At 43.9% G+C, this 18017-nt stretch overlaps 1 protein-coding gene across 1 annotated transcript in view; it reads left to right on the top strand.

Annotated features, from left to right (window-relative positions):
• nphp4 (nephronophthisis 4) overlaps positions 1 to 18017 on the top strand; it is a 165466-nt gene that overhangs the window by 4661 nt on the left and 142788 nt on the right. Inside the window, exons 3-4 of the mRNA XM_078288374.1 lie at positions 13140 to 13309; positions 13898 to 13962. Coding sequence (XP_078144500.1) covers positions 13140 to 13309; positions 13898 to 13962 — 235 coding nt within the window. The remainder of the gene's footprint in view (positions 1 to 13139; positions 13310 to 13897; positions 13963 to 18017) is intronic.

Below are 18017 nucleotides of genomic sequence, written 5' to 3'. Positions count from 1 at the left end.
GCCTGGAGCTGGTAGGGATTCAGTGTCTTGCTGAAGACTCTACATCTCAGCTGTTGGTGTCCTTGCCAATATCTGGCCTGAACTCGAGTCCTCCGGTTGAAAAAGTCTCTTTAACCAGAAGAATCTTCCGGGAAGGAGGGCGCATTATCCATCGTGAACCAGAAAATGTATGTAGCCTTATGTCCAGAAAACTCCCCTGGTAGGTCCCCCTGTCTCACGTCCACTGTCTTTCCCGAGTTTAACAGATATTTTTGAGCAAATATGTGGGGAGCAGCTAGGTGTGCGCTCTCCTTTTCAATCACAGTCTTCCGATGGCCTCTGTTGTACTTCCTGGTTGGCAGCCAGTCACCCACTGTTTTATTATAGTGCGAGACTCTTGGTGAGGTGTTCTGTGACTTCCCGTGTCAAAACCGTCTGATCTGCTTACAGCGTGAGATCTCGCACACACCGTTTTGAGGAACACTTTTCATGGAAAGAATAAAAACTGCTTGTTAAACGCAGGGTGTTACACAATTCCCAGTCTTTTTAAAGAGACACCAATGAGTCACACCCACGGCAAATTTTGATTTCCAGTTTTTGTCGCCATCTGTTTTCACCCCTTTTTTCCCTCTGTTTGATGTGCTTTTGATCGAACAATCTTTCACAGTGTATGGCCTTACTTTGATCCACCATAATAGTCGTAGCCTATATAAAAACCCACTTGGTATCCCAATAAGCATCCAAATCCCATTAGCCATCGAGGGTAATAATATAAACCACATCATATCCTATCAGGATGATAAAGTGGGCCTGGCCCTCTCTGTGTCATGCTGCGAGAGCTGCACCAGCTTTTTTATTGGATTTGGCCCGATGCACTCGCATTCATGCTGGTGTTTATGAGTGGCAAATTGCTGTTTGATATCCAAATAATGTCGGAGGGGGGATTCTCCCCTGAGTAACGGGAGCACGGTGCAAAATTGCGAGTACCCCCCACCCCTCCCCCCCGTCAGCCATGATGGATCGGTTTTAATATCGGGCGAAAAGGAGAGATGCAGAAAAACACCCGGAGTGATTAAAGAGAGAAAGAGTGAGCGCTCACTAAATCTATTTTCTGGCTTTGTCTCGGCGTCTCTTTCTTCCCAGGCAGAGGCGAGGTGTCGTCTTGTCAGCGGGGACGGCGGCTGTCTTTTGTGCCCGCTTGTTTTCGACTTGTCAAGTCTCAACTTGGCGACGTGCGCGTGAGGCTTTACTTTGAAAGATGGCTTCAGCAGAGTGCGCTTTTGAGGCCAGTTTGATGGTTTTGTCAACGCTTTAATGGCTTCCACGTCTTTTGAGAGCTTTTTTTTTTTTTGGCGTGACATGTAGCGAACACAGCCCAGTAATGAAAAATTCACGATTTTAGTCTTTAGTCTTCTTGCTTGGAAGCACAAAAGGAAATTTACAGTGAATTTCCTATGATGGGTTTTTGATCTTTTGGTAAGACAAGGTACTTTTGTCATGACCTGCATTGGTGCTTATGTATCAATACTCATCAGCTCTCCAATCTTCTTCAAAAAGGCATCCACAAAGTAAAGTAGGCCTAGAGCACCAAGGTTTCCAATGTCGCTTCTTTTTCTCTCTTTTTCTTTTGTGGCGGTACAAATGATGTAAATCAAACAAACTAGTCACTCGCTATCTCAACGGTCACTGGTTCCTCTCACACCTCGACTCAGTGTGCTCGACAGCTGTTGGGATCATCTCTAGTTCCACTACCCTCCAGTCTAGAACAGTGCAAGCAGCGGGCAGCAGAGGGCAATGTTGTGCCACATGCGGAACCAGATGGAAGAGCTGCGAGACTACGGAGGAGGCAGAGAGGAATGTGCATCTATCTACATTGTCTCTCACTGTGATCACTCCATTTTAACTCCCTGCCTACATAGGGAGCCAGCGGTTTCTTTTCATATGTGCAGCGCTATCAGGCAGACAGCTGGGCTTCAGAGAAAAAAAGAAAAGCCAAGTTTGTTTCTGTGTTGGTGCAACCTCTGTTTTTCCAGGTCTCTGAACACTGTGTTTTGCGTGACGTTGGTAGTGTTGCACAGAATAAGCTGAGGGGTAATACACACATGCGCGCGCACACACACACACACACACGCACACACAGAGCCTTATTACATGGCTTCAAAGCGGCGAACAGCATAAGATGACAGCGCTTCACCGATGGGAAAACATTTGAACATCAGTCGTACAATTCTTCGGCTTTTGTTTCTTGAACAGTTGCTCTCTGAAGAGCCAACTGGTTTCACAGGGAAGAATCCCATCTGGTTTGGGCTCAGAGTAGCGAATGTGTGATGTGTGGCAGTAGACATCAAATTCACCCCTTTAAAAGCATAAGTTGCTCCTTAATACATAGGTTGGAAATATAGACTATAAGTTGTCAGTGGTATGACAGAGCTAAAGTGAAAGACTCCACCTTCGCCGTTTTTGTCTCCCTTTCTAAAGGGGGGGCACTTACTCCAGAAAGGCTTGGTTCTTTTGGGACTTTTTGGTATGTTTGTTGTTGTATGGTGTATACAGTTCTTTGCAGCCTACCTCCTATGATTGCACCAATGACTCACACCTATTCAAGCACGTCCATTCAGCTGTCATGTAGGAAGAACCATTCTCTTCTTGACCCATGCCCATTTCTCCAGTGATGAGAAAAACGGTGTGATTGCCAAACTCGCATTTCTCACAGACTACTTGTGAATTCTTTATGTAAGGAAAGATTGTATTGTTCCTTGTAGAGGTATCTTTGGCCTAATTGAACCAAACATCTTCACCACCTCCACCCCGACACAGCACACTTAGGCCAGAGGAGAGCGCAGTGTACTGACGTCATGCTACATGATTGTTGAAGTCTTCAAAATTCAAACGGTTGCCTCTTACTGCTTATTTGGAGCCGCTGGTGTGCTAAGGTGCTTAGTGCAGCTTTAAAGGATAACATCAGTGTAATTTTACCTTTTCCTTATCGCCATTAATGCCCATGAAAAGTCTAAACCCACCGACGAATTTGCCACAGTCAGAAGCCACTGCTGTCTGTTCTACTGCAGGTTTTCCCTCAAGGTTTTCCCAAGTCATAGGCTCCCATCGTGTCCAAAAGTCCATTAAAAACAGCTTGCAGAGACATACTGCTGCCTTGACTAACGCAATACATCATCAACACGTGTATTGTATTTTTTTCTAACATGACTTTTTAAGGCCATAATCATTGCAGTTGATCACAACATCACTGTGCGGATTCGCCTCCCGCTCCGCTTCAAGTTTCGTTCTGTCCCTTCGCCGCCACCAGAAATAAGTAACAGCGTGCGCTAATGGAACAAGTGACAACAGTCCCCATTAAACCCACTTGAATTAGCTGTGTGATAAAGCCTTGTTAGGGAAAAAATAAAATACATGCGGTGTTCAACATGATGTATTACGTTAGTCGAGGCGGCGGGGTGTCTCTGAGCTTGTTTTTAATGCATTTTTGACACAACGGGAGCCCGAGACTTCCGAGAGGTAATGGTTTAGACTTTTCATGGGCGATAATGGCGATGGGAAATAACATCTGAATTGGACTCCTGTATGAATGCTCACCCTGGATTATGGCACAGAGGAGTCTCGCATCCCATCCTGAATACTCAGATGAATGGCGTAGCGGTAAAAAGCGAACCTAGTTTTTGGTGTGTCCCGCATTTCTCCGTCTTCCTTTACCGTACATGGCCTACTGTAAATGCAGTGAGCCTATTTTAACCCTACTGTGTGAAAAGCCGTATGATTGATGGACAAAGGAGCTGCTATGGCAGTGCAGACGGGCCTTCAGCTTACCTCGGTGCTTAATTCCTTCTCCCAACTGGCATGCCACACTAAGAGATATACACTTCAATTATACATGGGGACAGTGGGGGCGCAGACTGTGCCGGCTTGCCTGGGAACTGATCAATATTTTAGCTCCAGGGGGACCAAACATCCAGCGGAGCAGCTGCTGCTTAACAGCTTTACACACTGGAGTGGCGCACCTCGTAATACACAGCCATATATAGTGTGGTCGTGTGTGTGTGTGTGTGTGTGTGTGTGTGTGTGTGTGTGTGATTGAGGGAATTCAAGAGCCACAAATGCAGAGCCACTGCCGAGGTGACAGTAGGGAGAGATGAGAGCGGCTAGTAGGTGTGTATGGGTGTGTGTGGACTTGTTTCTTGTGTGTGTGTGTGTGTGTGGTGCGTATTGACTCGTTTCTCACTCGACTCGTTTCTTCCTCCATCCCTCTCTCATTTCTCTTTCCCCCGTCTGTGCAGCCGTCTCTCTCCACGCACGCACACACACACGCACACAGTGAGCTTGTCCCTATAATTCTGCTATCAGCTCTCCCTGGGATATGGCCTGCCTATGTGCAGGGGGAGAGAGATGCAGAGAGGGAAATGGAGAGAGAGAGAGAGAGAGAAATATATTCCTGTCTTTTACTCTGTCATTCCAAATGTGTCTTTCCTCCGGCTTTGACATCTCAATTCCAGCTCTACCTTTCTTGAATCTGAAGGTTGGCATTACTCCGCCAATACTCCCGTCCTCTTACGTCCCCCCCCCCCCCCCCCCCCCATTCCTCCCTTTTTTATTTAGATGCATCTCACAGCATTCACACTCGGTGCCCCCAGTTTGTCTGCGAGGCATTTCAGACAGGATTTACAAAGTGTCAGGAGACCGAAACCTGGGTGACGTGCTAAGACCTCACCCAGCCGGCGCCGAGATCTGTAGCTGGCAGAACTGGCGGATGTTGCGGAGTGCCGGATCTTTTGGATTTTCTTGGGAGTCGGGGACAAGGCAACCAACACCGCAGGCGCCGAAGTTAAAGAAGAAATGGGGGGGGGGCTTAGGGAAAAGGTTACGGCAGTTGTGCTGATTGGGAGGTTTTCATTGTGTGCAGGCGTGTATTATTGGGAGCCGCGGAGTCGCTGTTGATGCTGACAATAGGTTTGCACTGTCACTGAAGCGAGTTAGCTCCAAGGAAAATGTCAGAGTTATTGCATTTTTCTCTCATCTTGTTAATTTCTCAGCCGCTTCAGACCGGCCTTGACTGCGGTTCAGGGCATATAGCCTGTCAGGAGACATGTAATTCAAAGTCAACTTGCCTCCTGCTCATAGGCTCCCAGTCAGTTTTAAACTTCATCAGTTATCCCCAAGTCAGTTTGAAGCCATGATCCATCTTTTTTAATGTCTGTCTTCCCCACATTGTATAGATGGAGAAAAAGATTCTTTGTTCCTCTCAGGTAATAACTGACAGTGAGTTTCCAGACCAAACACTGGATTAACAACAGAACAACATTGCTGAAATTGTGAGCAACACAAAGGACACTGTTTGCCTTTTGTCTTGTGTACGTTGCCACTTGACCTGACACTGAAAAGACCCAAATCCCAAATGTGAAGCCATACAGTGGGACACGATCTATATCGAATTTAAGAGGTGCAATGAATGAAGCAAATGACTCAAAAAGTAAACGGGTGAAAACCGGCACAGCGGTGCTGGGCTTTGATGTGTAATCAGTGTTGCTGCAGTGTAGCGAGATAGCGATCCGTCACCCCTAGACGTCGTCCAGCCAGGATCAGCAGCGATTAGAGCTCAGGCATTTCATGCCGCTTGCTAAAAAACATATTGGCATTGCTCCTGAAAACCAAAGTGGAATACATTGCGGAGTTTGGTTTGTGTGCATTAGAAGTTGGAAAGTATTTAAACTGACATTTTGAATGCTTCACAATACAAGTCTCAAGGCACCTTCCGTCTTGAGAAGTCAGACTATTAGGAATAAACCTAATGTGACTTATCTTGTCTAGCTAGCTTCGTTCCATCGTTATATTCTCGTGATGGACCACACAGTCCAAATACTCTCATGCTGGAAATCATTTACCCGTCACAGCTCATCTTTGCTGCATTTGTAAGAATTTCAGGAGGGTCACAGCAGCCCAGGTAAAGAAACCTGCTCCAAGAATGAAACGCTTCATTCCCTTCCTTTTGCTGTCATCTCAAGAGATACCATGTATATATGTGTGTGTGTGTGTGTGTGTGCATTCCCAATGAGTCACGTATGCCAACGCCCTCCAAATCAAGGTAACCGTTTTTTTTATGCGGTGTGTTAAACAGGGCCGCGATCCAGACGCCGGGCCACGGACCGCGTGATCGCTGGCAATTTACGGACGCTAATAAGGGAAACAAGACCCCAAATGAGGGGATGTAACTTAAATCAAGGCTTTGATTAGGAAACACATGCCACTTTGGCAAATACTCCCCCTCTGCTCATGTATCTGGGTAGCCCGGGGTTATTTTTAGATTTTAATCTTTAGGTTAGAGTTAGACATATTGCTTTGCCAATATGGCTGATGTTGGCTTTTTATTAAAAATCAGATATTGGTCCACCTCCGATATGATGGAAGCTCCTCCCTGTGACAACTTGTAAATGGTTTTATTTCTGTTATTTATACATCAGATGGCTGAGCAGAGAAATCATTCCAGTGCGATATGGGGAGACTTTTTCAAAGATGGTTCTCCCTCATGATATTTTCCCCCTGGGTCCAGAATTCCGAGGAGGCCGAGCCTGAACGTCCATTGACTCGTCTGTGTGCACGGTTGAAAAGTCTATTCAAATCAACGCTCAACCTCACACATACGGGCCTGCCTTCCCCAGCTATTATGCATTGACATTATCGGCCATAAAGATGCCTGGAGCCGTCGCGTCCTCCGTCCCTGTGATTTTTCCCTGCCTCTCTATCCACGCTGCCATCTCTCCTATGCTAGTGACAGTCGCAGAATTTCACACCGAGAGGATTTGCGGCGCTGATACCCGCTGGTTCTGTGCCTGTCAAATGACTTATCTCTCTCTCTCTCTCTCTCTCTCTCTCTCTCTCTCTCTCTCTCTCTCTCTCTCTCTCTCTCTCCCTCTCCCTCTCTCTCTCGTTCCCTCCCCTCACTCCAAAGGCGTTGGCTATGCTGCCAAAACTAGTATCAAAACATTACAGCCAAGCATCTGCCTGAGTGCATGTGCTTGCTTAGCTTCACAGGATTTCATGCACTGTGCTGTGACTTTGCCTTTAAGTCGTTGCCTTTAACAACAAAGTCCCATGGAGAAGGCACATAGCAAATATGGCAGTTACAGGAGCCGGCAGCTAAAGGAACAATTATATAATGTATACCCATATATTTCCAAACATGTTGCCATTTAAGTGAAAGCCTGATTGTGTATTCAGGTGCTATTTCATATGTTCTAGGATGACAGCCTATCCACTTGCTTATTCAGGTCACAATGGCTGTGTTTTACCGCTTCATGTTCAGAGCGGCATGTTAACAGATGATACCTGACCCAATTTTTATTCATCTTACATGCATACGGGTACATATGAATAGTTAATACACGCATGCAGATATGTGGAGCTGGGTCTAGGTCCTGAGGCTGACGCCAGCGCTCCCGGTGCCCCAGCCAGGGCGCCGGCTGAATGGAAATGCCCTGTTCGTTATTCTTTTGGGAAGCCCCCGGGGGCCCGGCAACAAGGCCCTGTCAATTACACTCCAGTTGCTCTGGCGCTCTCTGTGCAAAACCACAGCTCATTTGCAGCCTTTTTGTTTTCTACAATCCCCCCCCCCCTTCCCCTACCAGTGCTCGCCCAGGCGCCCACAAGTCGAGCATTTGAATGACCACCTCCAGGGTGCGTGAAGAATTAGCCACAGCTTTTCCACTGTGACACCAGTGTGAGAGGTTCATAATTGCTTGTTTAGCACAAACAGCCAGCAATGGGACCCGATGAAATCCATTAACTTTGGTAGGATTCTTACCCAGAATCAGGTTCTATATACAAAGTGTTTTTTTTCAACAGTGCCTGCAATCCAAGTTTTGTTAATACATCTCAGCTTCCAGTAGGCAATAAGACACTTTTGTCATTCAATATTTATTACTTTAACAAGTCTTTGATCATTGTGAGTAGGGTTCGACCGAAATGGGTTTCTTAAGGCCGATGCAGATATTTTTTAACTGAAGCTGCCAATTGTTTGTTCCAATATTCAATATCGTTAAATATGAAAATTACTATGCAGAAAATGAAACAAGAAAACTATTAGTAGAGTAAATCCCTTTTTAATGAAATGTTTGAATAAACAAAATGAACAAAGAATATTGCAAATGGAAAATAAAAGTGCCTGGAGAGATACTGTCAACAAAAGCTTTTTTCTCTCTTCTTTTACCTTCATTGCTATGGTAAACAGAAGTCATTTTTCTGACACAAAAACATGCAGACAAAGCATATATGTCCTCATTTAAAATTTTTGAGAAAAACAAACATTACCAAAATAATAATCTTTTAAATAAAACATTAAATAAATCAAATGTGCAAAGAGAAATAATATTGCAAATGCAAAATAAAAGTGCCCTGAGACCTACTGTCAACAAAAAACTTTGTCTCTGTTTTGTTTGTTACTTTTTTTTGGCTAAATGTTAAAAAAGATATAAAGTTCTATCTCAGACTGCATTTCAACTTGGCACTATAAGGTTCTACTTCCCATTCAATCAGAAACTTCAATGTTTTACTAATGTAACCCCTAGTACAAAACTGAGCGGGTCCTGGACCTCTTGAAGGTAAGCAGCCAGGCACAGAATTATATTAAAAAAATAATCCTTATTCACAACAAGTTAATTTGAAAACACTAGTGTCCTAAAGAGGCAAGTTGGATATCCAAAATAAAATACAGTTCCTTGAGTACAACAGCTTATTGTGGAGGAATCGGCCGAGCTAATACAAGCTACAGTGAACGCCAGCTAAAGCGAAGATAAGCAACTGTAGGCTAAAGCAGTGACCATCACACATGAACAGTCCTACAAATGCACACAACAGGAACCGTATTAACCTCATTACATACAATACATACCAAGATATACAAATGAATACAAATAAATGTACTACGAGCAGCAGCAATGCCCTGTGGTGCCACTGTGGTAGACTAGGCTCTAGTCCCTAGAGCTACAATGGACTCAGGACCAACAGCTAGGGCAACTGGTGCTAGGAGAACCACATCGTATTAGCCTCGCTAACACAATACATCATACACCCCGGAAATAGACATGAGAAAAGATAGGTGCCACACCTATACTACGCCCGACAGGCCACCTGACTTGCGTTCCTGGTTCCGCCTGGCTACACTAAAGACCAATCAAAACCTAGCTAATGGCTAGCTAATGTAGCTTGAAAGGGTAGTAATAATGGGGCGCAAGCCAGAAGATAGGAACATTTTTATAGTTAATGAGGAGATCAATCCACTATTTTATTCTATTATATATTATTTATTCTATTATATTTTTATGACAAAGGGTAAATGAGAATTCTAGGCTTAATCAAGGCTAACAGCTCATTTAAAAAATAAAGTGTTAGCTTTTTCTAGAACAATTTCCCAAGACGTCAAAATTTTGTGACATTTCGCATTCATGTCTAAACTCCACTTTTAAAGTCAAAACAAGGAGTCCAAGGAGCCGAGTCGAGGATTGATTCTATCCTAACGCTCCTATTTACAGCGTTGACAGATGCCACGCAGCATCGTCCTACACAGCCATAAAAACCACCGGGGTCTTTTAACACCCTGGAGATGTGCTCAATGTTGTATAACAAACAGTCTCCGCTCTCTTTATCTTTCTTCCTCTCTCTCTCTCTCTCTCGCCCTCTATCTCTTTCTACCCTATCTGCACTCCCTCACACTTTCGTTAGCACCCTCTTCCCTGCCTTGAACGTAGTTAATTTGTCTTACTCCCACAAAGGAACCCCGGCTATAATCCCTATGGCTGCCGACAGGCTGCTTGCTGCCAGTGACAGTGACTCCTGGCCACATGCTTCTGCGCTGATGAAGTTTTAATGTTGCCTCATCGCAGTTCTCCCCCTTTAGTCATGTTACGGGGGGGGGGGGGGGGGGGGGGATATTTACCCCTGCGACAATCGATTAGCGTTTTGTTGACAGTCACCGCGGAGTATAACCTCTCATTAGGTCCAACATATGTTGTGCCCGGTGCTGCAAGCTGTTTTCTCATCGACGTCCCCCGGTGCTCCCCACGGTGTCGGGAAGGAGCAAAATGTCATAACAGTGGTGTTTTTTTTTTAAACATAAAGCTGTGTTGATCTTGAACCGGTTGAGATTGGGAGTTTTGTTGAGGCAAACTGAGGTAGGAGTCAATGAGGATAGAGAGTGAGAGAGAGAGAGAGAGAGATCTGTATCGGCCCAACAGCAACCCCTAAACATGCAATCTTGAGATGCATTTAGTTAAAAATAGTCATTGAAAAGACTCTATTTCATCCTTGGTTCAGCTTGCTCTGTCCTGAAATATTCATAATCGTGTGCATTGTTTTCTTGTTAAGCGCTGACTGCATCCTCCTGTAAATCTGAATTATTGCAAATTGAGGGAGATATTTGTTCTGTGGAGATAGAGAAGTGCTTTCTGTTTTTTTTTTTTTTTTTTTTTTTTTGCCAGAGCTTGGAACTGAGTCAAATTGGAGGTGTATCAAAGCAGCCAGGCAGACAAAAAAAAACTACCTTCTGAATTGGAAATCTATCATGAACAATGTCCATGAGACCGGGGACTACGTCTTCGACCGCAATGCAAATTCTAGTATTATCGCGGGGGGGGGAAGGAAACTTGGGTGAACATGATAGAATATATGGATCCTCGCCATCCCCCTTGTTTATTCAGCTTTGGAGAGGTTCAAGAGAAGTTCACTTGAGGATGAGGCTAAGGTATGGGAGGGAGGGGGGGTAAATAAATAAATAAACTGAGTGAAAGTAAAGTTTTCAGTCCATGAATATTGAATGATGTGCATTTTGGGATGGAAGTTGTTTTTTTTTCCCTTTCTCAAAGCCAGTGTTTTCTGCTGTGAGAATGTCTGAGTTACAGCTCTTGACACACACACTCACACACACACACACACACACACACACACACAGGAAATACTCTGTACCTGAGAAGCTGTGAAAATGAGTCAGAAGTCACATTAGAACTGGGAAAAAAAACGTTCTCAACATATTAAACTTCCCTAAAACTTGATTTCTTTGAGTTTTCCTCACTAATTCAGAGCCTCTATGTTTCAATTACCAGCCATTGTCACTCACCCTGTTCCGTCTCATCAACGCCCGTCGACAAGGTCAAGCACATGAATTTGTTAACGCTGAATCACTTCCAGGAGGAGACTTTCATCTGATGAAACGCACCGGTTCGCCAGGGCTGTTTTGTGAATAGCAGCATCCTCGTCGGCAAGGCAACGTCCCACGCACATAAAAAAATAAAAAAATAAATAAATAAAACTAAGGCCAGTCGAGTCTCTCTGCCTCCCACCTCTTTCATTTGTATTCAGCCGTGATTTTATTTTGAAAACTTCGGGGTAGTAATTGAAACGCGCCGTGCACCGAGATAAAAGACTGATGCGGCCAAAATGGGAATGCCTCTGAGGTTTCTGAATTTGAATATATGGTTCTGCAGTGGCTGATAGTCGGATGTAGAGATGAACAGGCCCCGCCACACTGGGCCGGGAGAAATTGGCTCTGTATTTCAAGGTCTACTTACATCATTTTTTTTTTCTGTCGTCACCGTCATGTTCTTTTTTATGCTTCTGAAAAAAACCAAAAAAAAACAAAAAAGAAAACAGGCTTTGTTGTGCTCGGGGAACGATAGATCATAGAGAATTTGTGGGTCTCTTTATCATATTCAGCCCTTTGTGCATGTAAATCAGTGTGGCTCCGCTGTATGTGCGCTATTATTTCCCGATTTGAATGGCGGAGCACAGGCGGTAAACAATTGCACTTACCTGGCACGGACTGAAACCAGGTTCCCAGAAGGCTTGACTGTCTTCCTCTGAACTTGAGCAGGAATCGCGAGGCCATTGGCCAACCCCCCTTACATAATCCTACAGCATCTCCTCACCGGGGGACGTACCTGCCTGAATGTGCAGTGCGTGTTTGATGTCGACATCCTCGCCGTTCAGGGGATCTTGTCAGCTCCGGCTGTTTGGCTCTTTCTGTTTAGACACTGGCAATATGGTGATTGACACCAGTGGGCTTGGCGAGACCACAGAGAATATCGAGCAAAAGGACAATTGGAGGAAAAAAAAGAGGGTGTTGTTTGTCCTTCTCGCAAATGATAATTTCCCTCATTGAACCTCTGTTGTTTTGTGAAATATGGTTCTTCACTAATGGAAGCTTAAACACTTTACAGAGTATGTGGGTAGTAAGTATATGAGTTTTTCCCATGGCACAATACATAGGCATCAGGAACCAAACTCAGTACAGTCAGTCAGTCATCAAACACTTCCCTATATACCAGTGCACTATCAAATTGATTTGCGGTACTTGTGAAAATTATTATATATTAGTTTCACACAACCTTACTGGGATTTTTGTTTAACTGCCACAGTCCTTCCTTGTATTCAACCAGATGATCATCTGATTGCCCACCACTCCAAAAATTGTGGCGATGCACAAAGCTCATTCACAAAATGCATGCAAACATATGCACACACACACACACACACACACACACACACACACACACACACACACACACAACTGACTACTCCTACTCCTACTTCTGATAATAATAAACTATTTATATAGTGCTTATCTAATATCTGAATTGCTTAAGTGCTTTTGAAAAAGGCGTGAAATTGAGGAATAGCAAAATATATAAAGGAGATACAAATTGGGAAACGAAACGAAAAGTGGTTAAGAATAAACATAAAAGTGTAAGAAAAAAAAACACAAGTGGGCATTACATAAAAGCAAGTCTATAAAAGATCATTTGTATGTGTTGTAGTGAAAAAGTCTTGATTTTAAACATGAAGGAAATAATTTGAGTGATGCTTCCAAAATAATATTCTCATTGCTTGTAATATTGCTTTTGGACAGCAGATGTCGCAGGTGGATGCTGTATTCAATATTGGTTTGGCCTCATTTAAAAATAAACGCATAAATAATAGAGTCTGGGATTTTTTTTAGGGTTTTCCAGTCAAGGGGCTTTGATGTGGCTGGCCTCGACTACAAAGCCCTGCGGGAAACCCTGCACGGTATCTTCGTTGGCACTGGACAAAATCCTAGCTGCTGCTTTCTGAACAAACTGACGCATGAGCGATAATGCCTCTCTTCCCGCCGTGCGCCTCTCTAGGTCCTGTACTTCCATACGCCGCTGCGGTTGCCCGGCACGGTGGCGGTCCTGGAGCTGGTGACGCTGTCGGCCAGGCCAGACGGCTCCCAGCGGGCCCTGGGGCGAGGCTTCGCCGTCCTGGAGCTTTTCGCCGACAGGCCAGAGGCTCCGGCCGCTGACGGGGACAGAAGGTGATTAGCCGTTTCTTAATTACACCAGCCAGGGGTTAATGAAGTTTCTCGCGGAGAGACAGGTGAAGGACAGGTATGGTCACAACAAATGTTTTAAGGGAATCCAGGGATTGTCAGCTTGTTGGGGTTGGTGTTGATATACTTGTATCTTTGGTTGGCCTTTGTAGTATTAAAGTCCCACTTTTTACTGCATGCTTGCTGAACTGCTGTTGAGCTGTGGCTGTTTGGTGAGATCAAGTCTTGCAGTCAGAATTTACCAGTCAGTCAGGGAATGGCAGGTCTGGCAGCTAGTTGGCTGACAGACACTAGAGTTTGTGTTGCCATACACTAATTTAATTCTATTAAATAATATTAAAGAAAGAATTAGTGCAGGAGTATTAATGCAGGATGAATGCAGGTTCAATTCATTACTAATGCAGGACAGATGCAGGATCGATACAGGTGGACTTTCACAATTAAGTAAGTCAATTCTTCAATTAAGTAAAGTCTTAGTGAATGAAATTACCATAACTATATAGACACATGGTTCTCTAAATAAAGAATTATAGCAGTTCCATTCATTCAGTTTGGTTTCAATGTGTTTCCTAGACTGAATCTGCACCATGGATCACCAAGGAGCCTGCTCCATCCCCTGTTGAAGGACGCTGATGAACGTAAGGAGCCTTTACACTATCATTTGCATAAGCTTTTTTTTTTAGTATTCCTCCCTTTATTGAGGCAGTAGGAAAGCTGAGAGAGCCACAGCATAGAGGGTTTTAAAAAAAGGAAAATGATTCAATGCCATCCTTCAGTACTCCTTGCCGTGTCATAGCATGCCAAGCTATTCCACTGTGCCATATCACAGTGGGATACCATGCGGTGATTCACTTACGCTTCATACAGTTATGTCATCAGAAGAAACTTTTGGAGACACTAATCCATAAAGTGTGGGCCTCTACCGAGTTGACTGTAATTATGGCATGTGTTTGTGTTTGTCTGCTGTGTCTAATAAAGATAAGAGAAGGTAAGAGTGAGCGTCATCATAGACAGCGAATGGGAAAGTGCTTGTTTGTGAGTTTTTATACCTAAATGAGCTTCATTCTTTAGTGGCGAACAAGAACTAATCCAGAAAATGTACTCGCATCCCCATAAAATCCTGGGTGCTCTCACCATCACCGCCATTACCATCTTATGTAATGGGCCCAGATTTTCATGCTAATGAGATGGTTTAAGGTTTTTTTTTGGGTGAGAGTTATTTTGGTTCACAAATATTGATCGGACTGTCTTTGACCACCAGAAAAACGTAGATTTCACATTTGAGAGCAAGCCCCCTTTAATTATTGAACGTACCACTGAACGTCTCGGTCGGTGATCTCCAGATATGTCCTCACTTGGCTTAAAACCAAGGCTATGAATTACAAAACACTGTAGTGCCTCACAGTATGAATAACACAGTGCCCAGCGAGAGCCAGAGTTCCTGTCTTGGCTATCATGTCACATGAATATTAGAAAACCCTCTCTCAAACGGACTCTTATGCCTACTGAATTATTAACGACATGCCTGTTGTTTAGTGGGACGTGGCCTTTCTGTTTTGAGGGCCGTATCGCTGCCTGTTACACGTTTACGTTCAGAACCCTCTTTTTCCCCACTCTCTTTATGTCAGTGTTATGCTCACATCTTCGCATCATTTTTGTACTGCTATGAAAAAAAGACTTCTCCTTGAGGTGGCCATTCCTATCTAGGTTTCCAAGAGAAATTGTTATGAGAAAAAATGTTAGAGGCTGACTTTTAATTATTTTTTTACCCCAGCCTTCCCTCTGTGGAGACTGGATGGATTATGAATGGCATACATCCTGAGGTTCAAGGACTGGACCTCTTTGTCCAAACTCCTCAACTGTTGTATGAAAACAGCAAAACTCCTCCACCCTGGTTTGATTTAGTGGACAAACTTACGAACATCTCCTTTTTCTTCTTCTTTTCCTTTTTTCAGCACAAGATAAAAAACTGCTTCTAAATTCTTATTTTCCCTCGGCCATCATTGTTGCTCTTTCACCTCAGCGATTGTTGTTGCTGCAATAGTTTTGGCATCATGATTTTCTCCATACGTGGCACGGAGACTTCACAAAAATACACAATGGAAATACCCTGTAGATGCTTACATTTGCATCATATCACATTTCACACATAGCCTACAGTCTATGATCAACCTGCTAACATCTTTACTGTTGCCATTGATTAAAGGCTACATGTGCACTGAAGTATATTTTCAAAGCAAGAGAGCCACTGTGGGACGATGAAAATTGAAATATCACATGCCAAATGAACTTTGGGTCTGCTATTGAATTATCACTAAAATAAGCAAGATTAGATGTTTAGTAAATATTTGGGCTGCATAGATAGATAGATAGATAGATAGATAGATAGATAAATAGAGACTAATCGCAAGTCAAAAATAATTCTAAACAAATCCATGTGGCTGCTTTGATGCGTGAGAGAATCACGCATCAATCACCAATCAGGACTTAAATTGAACCATTCAAACAAAGTCAAATTTTAACAAACAAATTTAAACATCTTTTAAACATCTTTGATCATATATGTATATAAATAGAGCAAAGTTTGAATTCCTATAGTATGGGAGGACACTGGACACTAGGACACTGCACATTGGCGGGCCTGAGTGGCAGTGGGAAAATAACTGTTTGAATTTTTGAAAGTTTGAAGGACTTAATTACCCAGAAATCGTGTATATAATGTCAGTAAACTGCACACTCATCTTCTTCTTAGTGTCTGGTGGGGCTGGAGGTGGTGAAGAGGTTCAAATAGGTGCAAATAGGCGAATCTGCAGCATCTCAATTAGTGAGGATGAGACTTTCTCTTCTCTGTGCAGCCTCACTTTTTAGGTGAAAAAAATGCCTGTGCAGCTTCAAGTTTATACTTTAAGCCTGCATTTGTGATGTTGATGAACTGATTTTGGTATCATACTCTAAAAGCACTGAAACATATCTGTGAATACATGCCAATACCGTAATGAGGCAAGCAAAAGTGTTGGCAGATATTGGCTGGCAATTGGTGGGTTTATTCTTTACACACACACACACACACACACCCACACACACACACACACACACACATACATACTGTATATATGTATGTGTGTGCATATATCTCTCCACTGAGAAATACACTATCTGTAACACTGTTTCCCTGGTACGGTGGGATAAGAAGAGCAAACAAAGCTGAGGTTCTCTCCATTTTCACAGTGCAGCTTATTTTCTGTTCCAAGGCCAGTAATTGTACTCCGTCCTCTGGAGTACACAGGTAGGTCAGCATTCTGTCCGCTGTTTGCAGGACAAATTGTAGTGTTTGTCTTTACACTCCACTGAGTGCTGTGTTTACTTGCATAAGGACCTCCAACAAAAGCACGGCGAAGAAAGAGACTGACAGAAAAGAGACTTGGCGATGGCCTTGACGCCACTGCAAACTCTGCATGGTCGATAGAGTGGAAGGTAGCCTCATGCTACTTATTGTCTCAGCAGGCATGTTCGCTGGATGCCTCACTAGAAAGACTGACGAATGGAAACACAGAGTACACAATGTCTTTGTGACTGCGCTGGCATTTCATGCCATGTGCTAAAAAATTCACATTTAATAATTTATGACATTAACAAAAATAATAATACCTTGTCAGTCATCAATCATTGCTCCACTTTGTCCCAAGTAATGTAGTCGACATAAGCTGATTTTAAAGTGTTGGTGGCAAATGATATTAGATGCAGTGACTTTGCCATAAAAATTGGAGATGCTTTAGTTTCTTTAGTTATGCACTGACAATACGACCACTAACAACATGCTTTTCATGTGAAATATGCAACTCATGTCCAGCCTGCAGAGAAGTGCTGCTGCCAGGGTGTATGTATGTATGTGTGTGTGTGTGTGGTGGGTATGGGGGATGTGACTGGGTGCCAGGAGGAGGAGCAGGGACAGGCAGGGTATAGGTGGCTGCCAACACTATCTGTTCCTATGTTCTGCTGCCCAGCCAGGTCTTCTGCCGCTGGCCCGTCACCACTACAGCACTACCCCCTCCGGTAGAGGACTGACCTGGAGGAAACGGAGGGGGATGCAAGGAGATGGATGGGTGGGAGGGACGGTCCAGAGAGGATATTGCTGCAAATAAAACCTCATAACTCCAATTTTGAGGATTAGATGGAAGGATGGTTCTTTATGGGTTGAGAATCCACAACCCTTGGGCTGACGAAATCCTCTCATAAACCCCATTGGATAAACTAAAAAATGCGTGGGGGTCAAGCTAAAAACAAGGCTGTTTGACATTTTGGAGATACAAGGTTTTCACTTTACAGCAGCAAATATGGGTAAGAGTGCGGCTTTGGTTAAACACTTACCCTGTTTTAACCTTGGGAATACAAATAGGACTGAAAGATAAATGGAGAGAAACTGACCGAGGAAGCATCAAACGGGGGGGCGATCGGGTCGGATCGAAGTGGAGAAAGTGAAAATAAAACTACGGAAGGAAGAAAATGAGTCGCGGCGGCGGTGAAGGCAAAACTTCTCTCCGCTTCCCCCCGAGCTGGAGTTTGGGTCAGGAGGGAGGAAATAAGAAAAGGAGGGAAGATGGAGGAGAGACAGTTGCCGCGGGGCTTCCTAAACTCTTTTAAAGAGAAGGGAGGCGACAAGAGAAGGAAGAGGAAACGAGGACGAGGGGAGGCA

This window comes from Centroberyx gerrardi, chromosome 14 (genome assembly GCF_048128805.1).
Source record: "Centroberyx gerrardi isolate f3 chromosome 14, fCenGer3.hap1.cur.20231027, whole genome shotgun sequence".
Classification (NCBI taxonomy): Eukaryota; Metazoa; Chordata; class Actinopteri; order Beryciformes; family Berycidae; genus Centroberyx; species Centroberyx gerrardi.
This window is presented reverse-complemented; position numbering and strand designations above follow the sequence as displayed.